We start from the raw sequence: 16,925 nt of genomic DNA, 5'->3' as shown, positions 1-16,925 counted from the left end.
TAAATGCATCATATTTGTTCTATCACAATTATGGAAAAAAAAGCTACTATATATTTAAAAATAGGACATGCCTCAGAATTTCACTAATTAATGAGTATTTAAACCCACACCTTTTAGCTTATCAAATTATCTACCATATGGATTTTGAACTCTTCTATGTGTTCAATAAAGTTGTTGTCATGTGACTGTAAGGTCACGGGTTCAAGTCCTGGAAACAGCCTCTTGTGTAAAAACAGGGCAAAGGCTGCGTACAATACACCAAATGGTGGGACCCCTTCCCGGACCCTGCGTATGTGGGAGCTTCAGTGCACCGGGTTGCCCTTATGTGTTCAATAAAGTGAACATAACTCTAAGAACCGAACTCTTTGTGGGAAGTGAAGGTATGGCCCCTTTCCCTGTCACGGTTGCTGCACCACAAGCATTTGCAAAATCAAGGGCCTCCCTTAATATTTTCTCATCCTGAAAATCACATAGCAGATGACACACTAAAGTCATCAAAGTTCAAATTTCTCTATGTTAAATAGATCGTGATTCATAAATGATGATCGTGATAAGAAGATTAATTAAAGATAAAATAAAGTTAAATTGTTTTCGTATAAGATATATTGGAGAAATTGTAACAACAAGCAAGAATCAACATATTAGGGGTGGGCAAAAAGAACCATGAACCGAACCGAACCACGCGAACGGAACGGAACCGAACCAAAAATAACCGAACCATTATAATGGTTCACGAACCGAACCGTTAATTTATTAACAATTCTTGAACCATAACCGAACCATCTTGAACCGAACCAAACCACTTGAACTTTTTTTTTTTTTAAGGAAACCACTTGAACTCTTTGTTGGATCTTTCCAAAAAAACAACTTATTTAAAATAGCTTATTTTAAAAAGCTTATTTTATGCAAAACACCTTATTTTAAAAACAACTTATTTTATGAAAACAACTTATTTTAAAAAAACAGCCTATTCAAAACAACTTATTTTATGCAAAATAGCTTATTTTAAAAAAAAACAACTTATTCAAAACAGCTTATTTTATGCAAAACACCTTATTTTAAAAAACAACTTATTCAAAACAGCTTATTTTATGAAAACAACTTATTTTTTAAAAACAGCTTATTTGAAAAACAGCTTATTCAAAACATCTTATTTTATGCAAAATAGCTTATTTTAAAAAATAACTTATTCAAAAAAAGCTTATTTTATGCAAAACACCTTATTTTAAAAAACAACTTATTCAAAACAACTTATTTTAAAAAAAAAAAAAAACTTATTTTAAAAAAAACAGCTTATTCAAAACAGCTTATTTTCAAAAAAGTTTTGAATAAAATAAGTTGTTTTAAATAAAATAAGTTGTTTTGAATAAGCTGTTTTAAAATAAGCTATTTTTTTAAAAATAAGTTGTTTTCATAAAATAAACTGTTTGAATAAGCTGTTTTTTTAAAATAAGGTGTTTTGCATAAAATAAGCTATTTTTTAAGTAAGTTGTTTTGCATAAAATAAGTTGTTTTGAATAAGTTGTTTTGCATAAAATAAGCTGTTTTGATTAAGTTGTTTTTAAAAAAGAGATCGTAACAAGCTATTTTTAATAAAATAAGCTTTTTTGAATAAGTTGTTTTTCATAAAAGAAGCTGTTTTGAATAAGCTGTTTTCAAAAATAAGTTGTTTTTCATAAAATAAGTTGTTTTTTAAAATAAGGTGTGTTGCATAAAATAAGCTGTTTTGAATAAGTTGTTTTTAAAATAAGTTGTTTTTCATAAAATAAGTTGTTTATCAAATAAGCTGTTTTGAATAAGCTGTTTTTTTAAAATAAGGTATTTTCATAAAATAAGCTGTTTTGAATCAGTTGTTTTTTAAAATAAGGTGTTTTGCATAAAATAAGTGGTTTTTGAATAAGCTATTTTTAAAAAGAGATCGTAATAAATTGTTTTTCATAAAATAAGATTTTTTGAATAAGCTGTTTTTTAAAATAAACTGTTTTGCATAAGATAAGCTGTTTTTGAAGAAATAAACTAACTTTTAATTTTAATTTGTTATTTTTATAATAAAAGTGGTTTTATTCATTGGATAAAAAATATTTGTTTTGGTTCGGTTCGGTATGGTTAATAGGTAAGCAAATGGTTAACCAAACCATAACTTTGGTTCAGTTCGGTTAGCTCCAAACCTGAAACGGTTCGGTTCGGTTCGGTTTTCCCGAACCATTTCAAAATTTTGGTTCGGTTCGGTTTTTTGGATTAACCGAACCATGCCCACCCCTACAACGTATTATTGTCACAAGCTTTGTAGGGAAGGTGGGTAGGAATATTCGTTGTCTTTATTCAAATGTGTGTAATAATCCGTTGGGCTCCTTAGAAAGAATATATGTTGTAAATTTAGAAAATTACTCTTCTCATTTCTTAAATTGTATTTTTTTTTTCAACTGTCGTTAGCTAAGCAGCACTTAACTACCGTTTGGCTTTCTAGTGGCAGTTAAATATCGTTGGACACTTTTTAGATTGGTTAAAGCAATTTAAAACGTGATTGAACTGCTCCAAAAAGTGCCCAACGACACTTAACTACCACTGAAAAGTCGAACGGTTGTTAACCGCCGCTGGAGTATGTTTTTTTAGCAATTTCAGAAGTGAGAATAGTCATTTTCGTAAACTTGTTGTCATGACTTGGGCCTGGGCAACGTCTAAGGTTATTGCTCTATAGGCCCTCATATTGCTCAACTTCCAAAATAAGTTGATAGAGTTATGCTATGATCTAATCTAAAAAACAAACGATCAAGTCGTAACTTCAGATAGATTTTATACCATCGGAAGTTATAAGTTATAATCCGATAAATTTGGCGGGCTTTTGAGCAATGTGGGGGCCAATAAAGCAATCATCATCATCTAAAGATAGACCACAACTACCCTAAACAAAAACAATATAAAATAGGAATACTGTCACCTACCTTGTAAATGTGTGTATGTGCAGACAATATGCTCAAAAACCCACCAACAAAAGAATCACCAGCTCCAGTTGTGTCAATTGCTTCCACCTCAAAACCGTAAACCCAACCTTTAAAGTCCTATGCAACAATAAAAACATGTTAAAGATTAACCATGACCAAATGAACAAACTTCCAAAAAAAAAAAAATCAATTAGGCCCAAAAAATGTTTTTTACACGTTCGGATTCTAAAATTAAGAAAAATAAAGGGCGCGCGAAAACTGTGGAGGAAAAATTCACGAAAGATTTTGTTTATGGATCAAACCTTGGTGTAGTATCTACAGCCCTTTATTCCTTCAGTGACCAACAAAAGTTTGAGATTATGGTGGAACAACTTGTTCATGATCATTTTGTCATCATAAGGATCATTACCTTCAGTCAAAATTCGAATTTCTTCCACACTTACCTGCAGTTTGGAGTGTAAATACATAGATAGAGTTAATACCTATTTTCATCTATAAAAAAAAAAGTGTAATTAGTTATGTCCTTTAATTTTTTACACCAAATTTATCCTCCAATTTCAATTTTTTTTTTCGGCATCAATGGTCCTTTTAGGAAGGCAATTTGAAATGTTTATGATATAGTACTTGTATATTTAGAGGATCTAATATACACTTTGATTACTCTTTGTATTTCCACACACATATGACAAAAATATTCAAAACATTTACCTTAATAATGTCTGCATAATTCCAAATACTCATGATGCCTTCCCTAGCAGCCTCTGTTGATGGCCATAGTGGCACTGTTAAATTTGGGGCATAAGAAAGTATACTTCCACACATTTTGGCATAATTCATTGCTTCAATGTGAGTTGACCTAGAAGGCTCCTTAATTAAGCTAACTGAACCATAATGAAATATTGTGGCCTGCATGACATTAGATACTTTATGGAAAAAAATTAAAATACTGAGCTTATAGTCAATTTAAGAGCTTTTGGGGTGCAGATCCTCGTGGAGAGGATATGCACCCGTGTATTATTAGTTCCGTGTTTCATGTAGTTCATGTATTAATTAGATAATGTATTTCAATTTCAATTGTAGCTTAAAATAGCAATCTGAATTTCCTTTCATAAAAGTATGACATGTGGCAAATTAATAAATCAATGGCTCACATTTATCTATTATATATCAATTAAAAAAGATAGATTTATTTCAGAAACAAAAATGGAAGATGACTTCTTCATCATCTCCCTTCCTTGCCTGACGTTCAGCAACCATGCCCTCCGTCTTCAACACCGCTACCTTCGCTCCAGATTCTTTGACACCACTCTGGGTTTGATTAATAGAATGAATCAAAAACAACCATCATGTGCAGTTTCTGTAAACACCGCCTCTGTCCGAACGAACGAACGAACTTCTTTCATCTTTCTCCGACTGTTGTGTGTTTACTGTAAAATTCTTCCTTCAAAGTTCAATCTCTTTCAATTCTTTTATGTTGTGTCTGCAGTCTCGTAACCTTTGTTTTGTTTTGTTTTGGGTTAAATTATTCATAAATTACACCTACAATTGACACCCTAGGACGGCAACACAACTATTGAGGCGAGTCGGTGCAACAACGATGTGTTCTCCGTAATTTTTTCAGATCTGAACTCCAAATGAGAGAGAAAGAGGGAGGGATATGATTTTTTTATTAAAATAAAATAAAATAATGAGTAAAGCAGAACCGTTGATGTTAACTTTTCCACGTGTCATGAATTTAGGAAAGGAAATTGACATTGCCATTTTTTTATCAAAATGGAGAGGACACCCGTTTTTCATATACTTTTAATTTTAGTCTTTTTTTATTTTTTCTTCAATTTTTAATCCTTATAAAATTTTCAATCAGTACTTTTAATTAATTTTTTTTATTTCTTAATGAAATTATGCAGAAATGTATTGAATATATTGTAAACATCACTCCCAATAAAATTTAGAATATTTTAACAAAATATAAATTAAATATGAATTTTTTTACCTTCAAAAATATAAAAATTGTTATTTAATTCATGTTTTGGTAAAAAAATTCTAATTTTTTGTGTGGAGAGATCCTTATAATATTATAAATTTTTCTGCAAAATTTTATTCAAAAATGTGAATTTTACATATGAGTTTACTTTAAATGAGGGATCAAAAAGTGAAGATACAAAACTTTTGGAGGATTAAAAGTTGAAGAAATTTTTTAAAAAGATTAAACAAAAGTTAACATATTTATAAGTTTTTAAAAAGATTAAACAAAAGTTAACATATTTATAAGAAATAAAAACACATTTAACCCATTATAAGAAATAAAAACACATTTAACCCATATAACTATTACCTTCTTTATGAGACTCTTATCAATTTCTTCGGGACGAAAAAGTATGTCAGCACTAGGATTTCGATAAAACATGAATTCAGGTTTCCCGTCATCACTCTTAAGTGAATGAAATGCCAATGATGTCCTTGCATGTTCATCAAACAGCAAGCCAGAATTGTCAACACCATTTTGTTTTAGAATATCAGATAACATATAGCCAAATTCATCATTTCCAACCTTCCATTCAAACGTTACAAACATTGTAGTCAGGCAAAAGGACTAAGGTAGATTAGAAGTACAATAAGGAATAGTATGTTGCACATGCACGAAGGTGTTCAAACATTGTTGTCAGGCAAAAGTACTAAGGTAGATTAGAAGTACAAAATGAATTCATGTAGATGTAGATGTAGACAGCATTATTGAGATTATGACATATATAAAATCCGAAGTATTAACACTTCTGGCCCATCGTACAAGCCGTTCAAATTAGGGTTTTAGACCTCAAAATTTTCGACTAAAAATAATTGTATCAACAAATTAAATTTAGTTGTAAATATATAATTTGATAAGGAAATTACTTATGTTCCCTCAACTCAATTAGTTAAGATGAAGACTTCATATTTTGCAAAACTTATTTTACTATAAATTTACTATAGGCCTCTAAATATATTGGACAATCCTTACCAAATTGGCAAAGCAAACATGAAACATAAAAACATGGTAGAATTTCGTAATATAATTGAAATTGATATGCATTTCAATTATTAGGGGAGGGATTGTTTTTGTTTCCCACTAATTTCTTTCACCGGAGGTAATCTTGCATACAACATTGTTAGACATTAAATATGAACACATATCTCAGCGAGATTCAAATCTTAAATAAAAATATATTTTATATGGACAAAAATAAAATTCTTAACTATGGCCAAATGTACCGATTGATCCAAGCATTTGCCACAAATATTTTGCTGAATGATTTATTATTGCTTAGTAGTAATATATATTCATAAAAATTTCACCTTGCCAATAAAAGCTGAAGAGCCTCCAAGTCTAGATATTGCAACAGAAACAATGGCAGTAGCTCCAGCAGGAGATTTCTTATAAGCCTCTGCATCTGAAAGGGACACTCCATCTATTGTGGGGACTAAATTGATCATCATCTCTCCAAAGCAAACAACTAGTGGTCCTTTACAAATTTTTCTCCCATGTTTTGATGAACCTATAAATAAATTACAATATTATTCATTACTAGTTTATAGAAAAACACAAAATTACAATTGAATTTCAAATTAAGAAATTTGGTAGGTTCATGGAAAATATTTACAATTCTTTCTCTTCATAAGTAAAATTTATTAAAGAAACCATAATGGGTACTAAAAAAAACATTTTGTCATGTTGGGCATGATAACATTTTGTCCAAAAAAAAAACATTTGTAAAAAAACCATAGAAAACATTTTGTGAAAAAAGAACATAAAAAACATGGGCATGAATGAAATCAAAGAAAAAATGAGGCAAAAGAATTACCTAATGATGATGAACTTGTTAGACGCCTTAAGCTACCTCTTCGTGACCTATCAAAGGCCACATGGAAGCAACATCCTGTCATGTTGGGCATGATACAACCCTATCACCAAATTCACCATGGACATGGAGGTTTAAACAAAAGTTGAAGAAAAAGAAAAAACATGTGTAGTTGTTACTATTTTTTAACATTCCTCCGATATAGTTGGAACTCTCAATTTCTTTTATGTTAAAAGTTTATTATATTCTCCTATTTATACGATTGATTGATTTCATTTGCTAATTTTGGTCTCATAATTTCCAATTACATTCTTTTAAGCGTACCTTGGCAATGTCACATATGGAAATTGGCTCCACTTTGTGACACTTTATAAATAAGAAAAGTCTCCATGTGTGTTACCATAACCTTTTCAAAAGTATTAAAATAAACCAAGCTAGTCTTAATAATAATAAAAAAAAATTAGTAAAAATGTGCAAGATTGGTTCGCGTGAGCTTAGCATGGTTGACATGGATATTGCATTATAAATACAGAGATCGGACTTCGTACCCCATACATCTCATGTATTCACCTTTAAGAGGTGAATTTTTAATCGGTGGACTACTTAACCAAAAAAAATAATGTGAAATAGATGAAATAGGATTCCATGCATTCAATTTTCGTGTGGTTCCTACATTTGCATTATCCTTTAGGGTGTTTTAGTCTTTCCCTCACCTAACAAATAGATAATTTAAACCGTTGAAGGTCAAAAAATTGAATAACTTGGCTAGGACAACAAAGAAAATTGACATTCATTTTGAGGTTCCATTAATTAATGATAGTATTAGCAAAGCATCCAAGTCAACACACTAACACATGGTTCATTCACACAATAGTCCATTGCTTCAAAGAGTAAAATTAAGGTCTATCTCAGTATCCCATTACACATATCATTAAGATATATTTTGTCAATAACTGAAGAAATGAAAAACTCCATTCTAAAAAGTCTATAAACAATAAGGTAATAAATATATGTACTCTATAAAGTTAATCATAGCATCCATCCTTGGATAAAGCTAGTCTCACCAACCATGTTCTTTGGAGCACTAGATGTTTCAGCTTGAACATAGTTTTGGTACCTGCACAAAATAAGTAACTACATTAGTGTTTCTGACCATATAAATTATTTTATTGTTACATGATTAAAGATGATATAATCATGTAATTAAAATTTTGAGGTATATATGGTAACATATGAAAGAAGAAAATTTGGAATACCCTATTTGCAAGAAAGGTTCAGTTTGGCAGTCCATGGGATTGGTTTCAGAAGGCTGAAAAGGAAAGTTGCCTCCTCCAGCAACAGCAGTAGCAGAATGAGTAGAGCTCCACAAGCTTTCAATAGCTTTAAGATTAAATCCATCTGATTCAAGCTGAAAATGAAGTTTCATCAAATCAAATTAATAAATTATAAATAGAAAATTTGGTATTATTGAAAGAAGAAAAAAATCTTAAGTTGAAATTAATGCAAGCTGTTTTAGACTTGTTTGGTTGCATAGTTCAATACCTTGAACCTAAGTTGCTTATTTATGTCTCCAAGATGCCGTTCCTGCAACATTAATGAGACAAAACTAACATATAGTATATGCAAGTGCTCCAAATGGTTACAAGTACGCAATGTTATTTGAACATCACAAACCCGACTCCTTATATGGACAACGTATAAAAATACATCGAATAGAACTATCATGAGAAAAAACAATGTAATAAAAAATACAAAATATTATCAATATACGGTGTCGGAAAATATTTGTGTTGTCAAAATTTCATTTCCGAAGACAATGTGAGTTAGCATTTCTTACCTTTGTCTTAAGCTCTTCCATTTGTTCAATCATAATTTGTGTCTGCAAGCAAATAAAACAAAATTTCATTTATATGTGTTTCTTAGAACTTGTACACATGTAGAGCCAAAAGCAAATTAAAGCATCACATGATATCATTGGTAGAAAAGTACATAAGAGTTGTAATCATTTGAAGGTACCTTCCTCTGCCTAGCTTGTGCTAAAGCTCCTTCAAGTTGCTTCTCAAGATTTTGTAGCTCTTTCATGTTCAATGGTCCAAGATCTTCCCCTAGTAAGTGTCTGTAATAAACATCACAATATTAATGCAAAGAAATTGTTATCTTAATCTCTATTAATTAATGACCATACTATACTGTGATTTAAATGGGACTCCATTTATGTGACATTAAGGCGGAAATGTCACTCACAGTGACCAATCCAATTGTAACACATAAACTAATTCAACTATTTTCTCTCTGTTTCACATACTTGTGTTTAAAAAATTGTATTGTCACGTGTCACACTTGAATTGGTCAATGTTATGCGACATTATGTAACACAAGTGCAATCCGATTTAAATGGATGTCAATGTGTGTGAGAGATTGTTAAATATTAGAAGAGTTATATAAGGAACACAATTAATAACCTTTGTGACTTTTGAAGTGACTCATACTTTGCCTTTAGCTTTGACATCTCTTGGTACCAGTTCTAATAGACAAAATAGAAATTCATGAAAATAATTTAAGTAGTATCTCATCAACAATGTAAAAATACCATAAGATCAGTTGATAGGAAAATTAAATATTAGCTAGTATATACAATTAGCACTTGAAGGTACCTTTAATTACAAGGTGTGTAATTTAATTTAGAAAATGTACACACATACCTGAGTTTCATGTTCATTAACATTATCATTTTGAGAAGTAAAAGAGCATCTCTGGTATCTTTCCAAGGTTTTGTCAATGCTGCAAATTAAAACAAACTCAGTTTTAGTTGTCGTCATGTATATAAATATAACAAAAGCAACTAGTTGAAAATAATATATAAAGCCAAATAATACTCCAAATTCTTTTGTTAAGACAAACAATTATTATAAAAATAATAATAATAAAATAACAATCACCTCACATTAATTTAGCGCATATACTACATTTTGATTTTCTTCTTTTCATTTTTATACATATGTTCTCTCTATTTTCCTAATACCATTTTCTATTTATTTTTGTTTCTTTGAATTCTAATGCTTTTTTGTAGTATATACGAAGGAAAATAATATATATCTATTGTTTTCTGAGTTTCAGTTTATTATATGCTAGCATTCGGATCCTCTCCACTAAAAGTAGACTAACAATGATACAAAAATAAAAATATGAATTATTTTCCCTCATATACACTAGGAAAAAAAATTAGCAATCATTGAAACAAAAATAAATAGAAAAGTGATATTAGAGAAATAGAGATATCATATATGTGCAGGGATAGAGAATTTATGGTAGGAGTGATTGTTTTATTACACAAAGTGTGGTTATTTTTTTAAAGGACAAAGGGTGATTTATAGTAGTAATATACCCTTTTTTATTATTTTATATTAATGATTGTAATTACTTTTTCCCTCTCATGTTTCAGATGTATCTTATGATTTTAACTTTTTTTTGAAAGATTTTATGATTTATATTTATTGTTGAGAGAATTGTCAGCAAACCCGTATAAATTAAATGTTATTCGTGATCATGTAAAATTTACATACTTAGGTGTTGTTGAGCTCGCATATACATGATGTTCAAATTACATTTTTAAAATCAAATAAATGTTTGATGTCAAATATGTATGTAACATCCTTAAAAAAAAAAATGTATGTATGTAACATATCTCTTATATAAAATTCGAAAAAGAATTGAAAAGACTCTATCAAAAAAGAAAATTGAAAGGACTTTTGGATTCTACTATAATATAGATTTGTATTTTGCTGCCTTTACTTTTTGTTCAACAGCAAATAAACAAGAAAGTGTTTCTCCCTATAACAAATGGAGGTAAAAATATTGACCGAAGATCATTAATAAATGAAAACAACTTCCATAAAAAAAAAAATGAAAACGACTATCACATCCAAAATATAGGACATGAGAGGCATACCATATGCTCCCCTTTAATATTTTAGAAAGAAAGCAAATTTTTTGTCTCGTATATCATTTTGCATATCAATAAATCATAATTATTCCTTCAAAAAAAATCATAATTATTTTTTCTTTTATAAAAAAAAATCATAATTATTTTTCTATTATACCTTTAATCATATTAATATCTATCTGTCAATTCTTGTAATTAATATGAGACAATAAAGGGTAATTTAGTAAAACATGTCATTTTTCTCCAATAGAAAAGATATATCATGCTTTTTTTTTTTGGTACAAAGATATATCATACTTTTTATTAAATATAAGATTCTTTTACAAAAAAAATATATGATATTAATTGTATTTCTTAAGTAACTCATGTGTCAAAATTTTAAACGACTTATATTTGATGGAGGGAGTGTGATGGTATATTTGATTGAGGGAGTGTGATGGTAAGAAAGAAAGAAGATGAAGAAGAAAGAAAGTAAAGGATATGATGGTAAAATAAAAAGAGATAAGAAAAGTGAGAAGAAATTCAAAAAGAGAGTTTAATGTTTTTTTTTTTAAGAAAAAGAAGAAGAGAGCTTAATGATTATATCCTATAATAAGTAATTAATGATTTCTTTAAAAAAAAAGTACTTAATCATATATCTCTTCGTGATATTACTTTTTCATATACATAATTAAGCACTTGATAATTAAAATAAATAAATTGTTGAACCTAAAATACATTTGGAACGTTTGAAACATGTGTTCACATGTAAATTAATAAACAACACATGCTAAATCACAATATGGATGTCATTAATTTGACAACGAAAGTGTGAGAGATATGATTGAGAAAAGTATAATGTGGCAAAATTAGCTTATCCAATTGATGTATGTTACCCGAACCATGGTTTACTACTTTTTTAGCCTATAGATGAAGTGTCAAGTATCATTTGAAACTAGCTCAACATAGTTTACTACTTAATTTTTGAAAAAAAAATCCTGAAATAAATATAATAAGGACAATGGCTAAGAAAATGAAAACTCTCGCAAACACTCCTAATTTTAATTTTGTACAATACATATACATATAGATTTCAATTGCACAAATCTTGAACACTTCATCTGCTTGTCATTCCAACTTTTTAAAGAATAATTAGGTTAAATAATACAAAAGAGTGAAACACATTTCCTTCCTTATACCTTGAACAAGACAGCTGCTATATACATATAAATGATAATAATTAGCAAAAAGAGTGAAAAAAAATCATTTTATTTTTAACCAATTTTTTTTTTTGCTACAACCCTACCAATTTTTCAGCATGAAGCAGGAAATGTAATTATACAACCGAAGAGAGAGAGAGAGAGAGAGAGAGAGAGAGAGAGAGAGAGAGAGAGAGAGAGAGGATGAAAACCCCTTAGATCTAATCAACAAATGAGTATAGTGCTTCATGCTTCATACATAAACCATTGCATTGCTCCTTCGGAATAAAAAAAGTACATAAACTACAGTTGTACTATAAAACGTGTTATTCTTTTGAGATTGGAAAAGGGAACAACATTTAACTTTGACATTATTGTTTTTGAAGAAACTTTGACATTATTGTTATGTTTAAACATTCAACTTTTTTATTGATCCACCTTCCTTAGATGTAGATGCCAAATATTTGTAGGACACTTAGAAAACCCTCATGAAGAATATATGAGAAGAAACCAAGGTTTAAAAGGTTAGTGAAACAAAGGGAAAATTAATTAATTAATTTTCATTCTCCATTTAGGGATAGAAAAATGTTAAAAGAAACCCTAGATCTTGCACAATATGGTACAAGAGAGTGAACATCCTAGGACTTTACCTTACCATGTCCATTTAATTATCATATGATTGGTTACTTCTTAATTTCTTACCTTTTTTCTTGTGAGAACTAAAAAAAATAGATTGTACTGTTTCATCAGTAAGGGAACAAAGCTGAAAACATTTATCTGAGAATATACATAGGAAGTATGTGGGGTAATATATGATTTGATTTGATATCATGTTTCTCTTCTCTCTGATCTCTGAATTCTGATGAAAGCTTCTTTCATAACAGTGTGGAACCCCCCAAAATACAGGAAAATCATAGAAGACACACATAAATACAGATAAAGGAGCAAGTATAAGAGAAATATGAAAGTGTCAGATTTAAGCGAAGAAGTGAAAAATGAGTTAAAAGGGGTGTGTGAAAAGTAAAATCTTAAATAGTTCAAATGCAGAAACCAGTGACCATTTTGGTGAAAGAAACTGATGCAATGAAGAAAGTGAAGTGCAGAGAGAAAAGAAGCAGAAGTTAAAAGCATCAGAAATTGAAAAGATCTAAAGCTAAGAGAGGTGTGCCTATTGGGATTTGAACCAACAAAATATGCATATAAAAAATATATTAAAAAATTGAAAAGAAACTTCCACAAAGCAAATCAATGAAAAAGATAGAGAATGGTACCCTGAAGTCGAGCTTGCAAATTCAGAAAGCTTTCCACGACTTGAGAAAATGATAAGAGCAATCTCAGCATCACATAGAACTGAGAGTTCATAGGCTTTTTTCAGCAAACCATTTCTCCTTTTTGAGAAAGTAACTTGCCGGTTGATTTTGTTTTCTATCCTCTTCAGTTCAACCCTCCCTCTACCCATTTTTCCTTATCAGTCTCTCTTCTGCTTTCAGCCTAGAAAAAAAAACAGTAACTGATCAAATAGTTTGTATTTATATTCGAAATTGTGTGTGTGTGTGATATTGTTTAAGTAGTTACTCTCTTACCCCCCATATATTAGATAGTGTTGTTTTAAATTGCGGTCTACAACCATAATTGCGACAAACTTTAAAGGATTTTGACGTACATGTATCGTAACCACAATATAATTTCAATCGCAATGGTCACATTTCCCGGCATTTTGTTGGAATATAGCGTAAATGCAGCCGTAATTTAAAACCATCCTTGATATTAAAATATCGAGATATTAGAAACGTCAATGGTCGCAATCTAGCTCGTGACATCGATGTTTGTTTATTTTATATATTTGCAACGGCAATTAAGACTGAATAAATCGTATTATGTCTCTAGTAGTCCGGTGATTTTCGTTGGACATCGAATGAGTTATAAGTGGGATATCAAGGGTTCAAATTTTGCTACTGACATGTCTTCCTCCTTTTAACAAATTAACTCATAATATTTGTCAAAAAATACTCCTTAGGGTCATATTTATAAGAAACATTTAGGTCAACAAAATGTGATGTATCTGGTTAAGAATTTGGACCTGATACATTAATTTTTGTTGACCTAAATGTCTTTTATAAATAAAACCGAAGGGGGTATAAAGATCGTATCAACTACATTAGACCATAATCGTTTACAAATATAAATATTTGCAATGTGAGTGTGCTGCCATTATGGTGACCACAATTTAAAACCTTCAATAAGACTAACATCAAGGTTTGAGGGGTCAAGTTTTGTACCTACTATAAAGAAGTAAAAAAATTTGTAAAAATAATTAAACATAATTATTAATTTTTTTTTTTTTGATGAAAAACATAATTATTTTATGATGACTCGTGTCAAAGCATTTAAATATTTATGAATGAGTACAAGCGAGTTTATATAGATATATATATAACTTGATGGAAATTACTAACTAATGTTTAAGGGTTATGTCTATTTCTTTCATAAAGCATCTCTATCATATAGTCATCGGGAACAGGTGTGAGAAAAAACGAACACGAAAGAGATAAATTGCCATTTGAAGGATTGTTTCAACCTTATGTCATCATATCATCATGGATTCCAAAATCCTTATCATGTAGAATGGAAACAATTGTGAAAACTATAACTTACAAAAGTAGCTGAGGGGAGAGAGAGTGCAATGCAATAATATTCGAAGAAAGTGTGACTGATATAAATGGCTTGTTTCACAGAAGTGGAAGTAAGAGTTTAATTTTATAGAAATAGACAATGCAACACATAGAAAGAGGTATATTTGATCTTCTTTAACAAAAAAATGGAAACCCAATTATTCTTAATTTAATTTCATTCTCTTTTCCAATTTAATTTTGGTAGGTATCATTGGCCCCTACCATGTCTCATTTTTTTTTTTCCCTTCTCACAATTACTACATGCTTTGAATAAATTGAATTGCTTTGAGTTGAGAGGGTGAGGAAAGAGAAGTTTCACTTTCCATGTGGAAGGGGTCTACACTCTATAGTCTATAATACCATAGAGCAATATTTTTGGAAATTCACAAACCACTTGCTGCTGAAACGGTTTAGCCCAAAATTGATTAGAACAGCTAGCTTTGCAGGCTGACTATGAAATTGGAGAGAAAATCACTGAGATTTTATAATCATTGTATTCAGAGCCATAACGTCAAGTTTGTTGAAATCATGGTTAGTATCTTTTGCTTTTGAAGTTAGAATTATGGGAATTTGTAGTGTGGTAAAGTTTGTCATGTGGTCTATGGTGGACTAATGGTTGAAAATCGTTCAAAACTTTAACGAATATATATTATTGTCACTTGCCAACTTTAAGAGGAAGTTTCATTAAGTCCATAGTGACTTGATCGGTGTTAATTTAACATAAGTTAGAATGGTGGCGGATCTTGTCCAAAATATTGGGGAGAGCGACAAATATTAACTAAAATATTACTCCCTATGTCCCGCAATAGATGACCTATTTGAAAATGTGCAATTTTGACCTAACTTACTTTGACCATATTTTTCTACTTATATACAAAGATAAATAATACTCCCTCCGTTTCAAAATGAGTGTCGCTTTAGCCAAAAAAAATTGTTTCAAAATGAGTGTCGCTTTCAGTTTCCGATGCAATAATAACTTTTTCTTTTCAATTGTACCCTCCAATTAATACTCTGCACACCACTTCCAAAGTATTACTTTTAAAACTAACCAATAGGTAATAAGGATAATTTGGTAAAATAACCATTCTCTTTCTCTTAATCATTGCATTTCTTAATATGTGTGTAAACACCTAAAACGACACTCATTTTGAAACGGAGGGAGTATCATATAAGATGTCGTTAGATTCGTCTCGATGAGTATTTTAAAATACCAAATTTTCATAATTTTTTCTAATATATTATTCAACATATTTAAGCTCAAAGTTATGCATTGGTATGCGTAATAGGGTCAACTGTGTCATGTATTATGGGACGGAGAAAGTATAATTGAAATCCATAAAAGTCGTACATAATTTCATCCAAAAAATGTTACCGCAACAACTTCAAAGCAAAATTAAATCTCGAAATATACTATCTACCAACTAAAATGCCTATCTTTACCTTAGAGAATCAAAACTAGTTTTACTTAAATGTTTACATGTGTAAATGGAGGGGATATCATAGAGACTATGTGTGTAAAATAAAATTATATCAAGAGTATTTTAGTAATTTTCTATATAAAAAAATGAAAAATGAAAAATTGGGAGGTGCCATGGCACCTATGGTCTCTTAAAAGATTCGTCCTTATAAATAATCATTTTCTTTATCTTATTGTAGAACCAACATCGATTGGGTCACCGTTTTAATTATAATGAATAATAATGCAATAAATCTCTACTTACAAGCGAAGGAATGACAATTGTTTTAAACTGCTTTTAAGTTTCGAGTAGTCGTTCTTCAAAAAAGAAAAAGTTTTGAGTAGTCGTCGAAGTAGAGGGTATAAGACATTACCTCACCTAAAAGCCACCAAGAGGTATTGATTAATTAGAAACACAAAATTAGCTTTGTGTGCCCTTGTGAATAGAAAAAACAGAAAGAAAACGAGGATAATGTTTTTCCCTTTATCAGGAAAAGCACATGTTCTGTTTTGAGTAATTTTCTTTTTGGTTCGAGGGACCAACCACACAAGCTAAACTCTAATATTATATAACCATACACATAACAACAAGTCTTTAATTTCAGCAACAAAGTGGTGCAAGTACAACCCCCCTGGCTTCAGCATTTTTTCTATTTGGCTTTCATGTGCATCACTCTTACCTTCTATTTTTATTCAAGCTCCAATTGATATATCCATATATTTGTTAAATGTATCTTTTTTTATTCTTCATGTGAGAAGTTATATTTTTTTAGATGAGAATTTTTATTTTTTGAGAGACACCTATCAGTTTTCTTCGTCTATAGAAAGAGAAATATATATAAATACCATAACATAAATAAAAGAACCACATATCTTTTTCTCTAAGTAATAGAGTGTG

At 30.0% G+C, this 16,925-nt stretch overlaps 2 protein-coding genes across 3 annotated transcripts; both read right to left on the bottom strand.

The window, feature by feature from the left end:
• Positions 1 to 53: 53 nt before the first annotated feature.
• Positions 54 to 6,953, bottom strand: LOC146908524 (putative fructokinase-7). 2 transcript variants are annotated; one of them, XM_085731107.1, is made up of 7 exons: positions 6,782 to 6,953; positions 6,276 to 6,475; positions 5,278 to 5,493; positions 3,651 to 3,701; positions 3,245 to 3,385; positions 2,943 to 3,059; positions 54 to 459 (listed from the first exon to the last, which is right to left on the bottom strand). In XM_085731107.1, exons 1-7 carry the CDS (start codon positions 6,870 to 6,872, stop codon positions 322 to 324), a joined length of 954 nt encoding a protein of 317 aa, XP_085587233.1. In that variant the 5' UTR covers positions 6,873 to 6,953; the 3' UTR covers positions 54 to 321. The 2 variants fall into 2 exon arrangements, with proteins under 2 accessions (XP_085587233.1, XP_085587232.1); XM_085731106.1 differs by having other exon boundaries at positions 3,651 to 3,848; positions 6,782 to 6,952.
• A 664-nt stretch (positions 6,954 to 7,617) lies between these two features.
• Positions 7,618 to 13,427, bottom strand: LOC146908523 (agamous-like MADS-box protein MADS3). The gene is made up of 8 exons (XM_085731108.1): positions 13,171 to 13,427; positions 9,481 to 9,559; positions 9,241 to 9,302; positions 8,795 to 8,894; positions 8,616 to 8,657; positions 8,321 to 8,362; positions 8,035 to 8,186; positions 7,618 to 7,895 (listed from the first exon to the last, which is right to left on the bottom strand). Exons 1-8 carry the CDS (start codon positions 13,356 to 13,358, stop codon positions 7,808 to 7,810), a joined length of 753 nt encoding a protein of 250 aa, XP_085587234.1. The 5' UTR covers positions 13,359 to 13,427; the 3' UTR covers positions 7,618 to 7,807.
• Between the last annotated feature and the right edge of the window lie 3,498 nt (positions 13,428 to 16,925).

The sequence above is a fragment of the Medicago sativa genome, chromosome 7 (assembly GCF_051527215.1).
Source record: "Medicago sativa cultivar Bolivia chromosome 7, Bolivia_mono, whole genome shotgun sequence".
In the NCBI taxonomy this organism is placed as follows: domain Eukaryota; kingdom Viridiplantae; phylum Streptophyta; class Magnoliopsida; order Fabales; family Fabaceae; genus Medicago; species Medicago sativa.
Note: the sequence above shows the minus strand (reverse complement) of the source record. Positions and strands in the feature narration are given on the sequence as shown.

Excerpts from the sequence above, each read along its gene's own strand:
- LOC146908523 (XM_085731108.1), bottom strand. The coding sequence starts at position 13,358 with ATGGGTAGAGGGAGGGTTGAACTGAAGAGGATAGAAAACAAAATCAAC. Across the intron at positions 9,560-13,170 it reads TTTGCAAGCTCGACTTCAGG|CATTGACAAAACCTTGGAAA; the intron begins GTACCATTCTCT and ends TTTAATTTGCAG. Across the intron at positions 8,658-8,794 it reads CACAAGCTAGGCAGAGGAAG|ACACAAATTATGATTGAACA; the intron begins GTACCTTCAAAT and ends ATTTGCTTGCAG.
- LOC146908524 (XM_085731106.1), bottom strand. The coding sequence starts at position 6,872 with ATGCCCAACATGACAGGATGTTGCTTCCATGTGGCCTTTGATAGGTCA. Across the intron at positions 6,476-6,781 it reads AACAAGTTCATCATCATTAG|GTTCATCAAAACATGGGAGA; the intron begins GTAATTCTTTTG and ends ATTTATTTATAG. Across the intron at positions 5,494-6,275 it reads CTTCAGCTTTTATTGGCAAG|GTTGGAAATGATGAATTTGG; the intron begins GTGAAATTTTTA and ends TTTGAATGGAAG.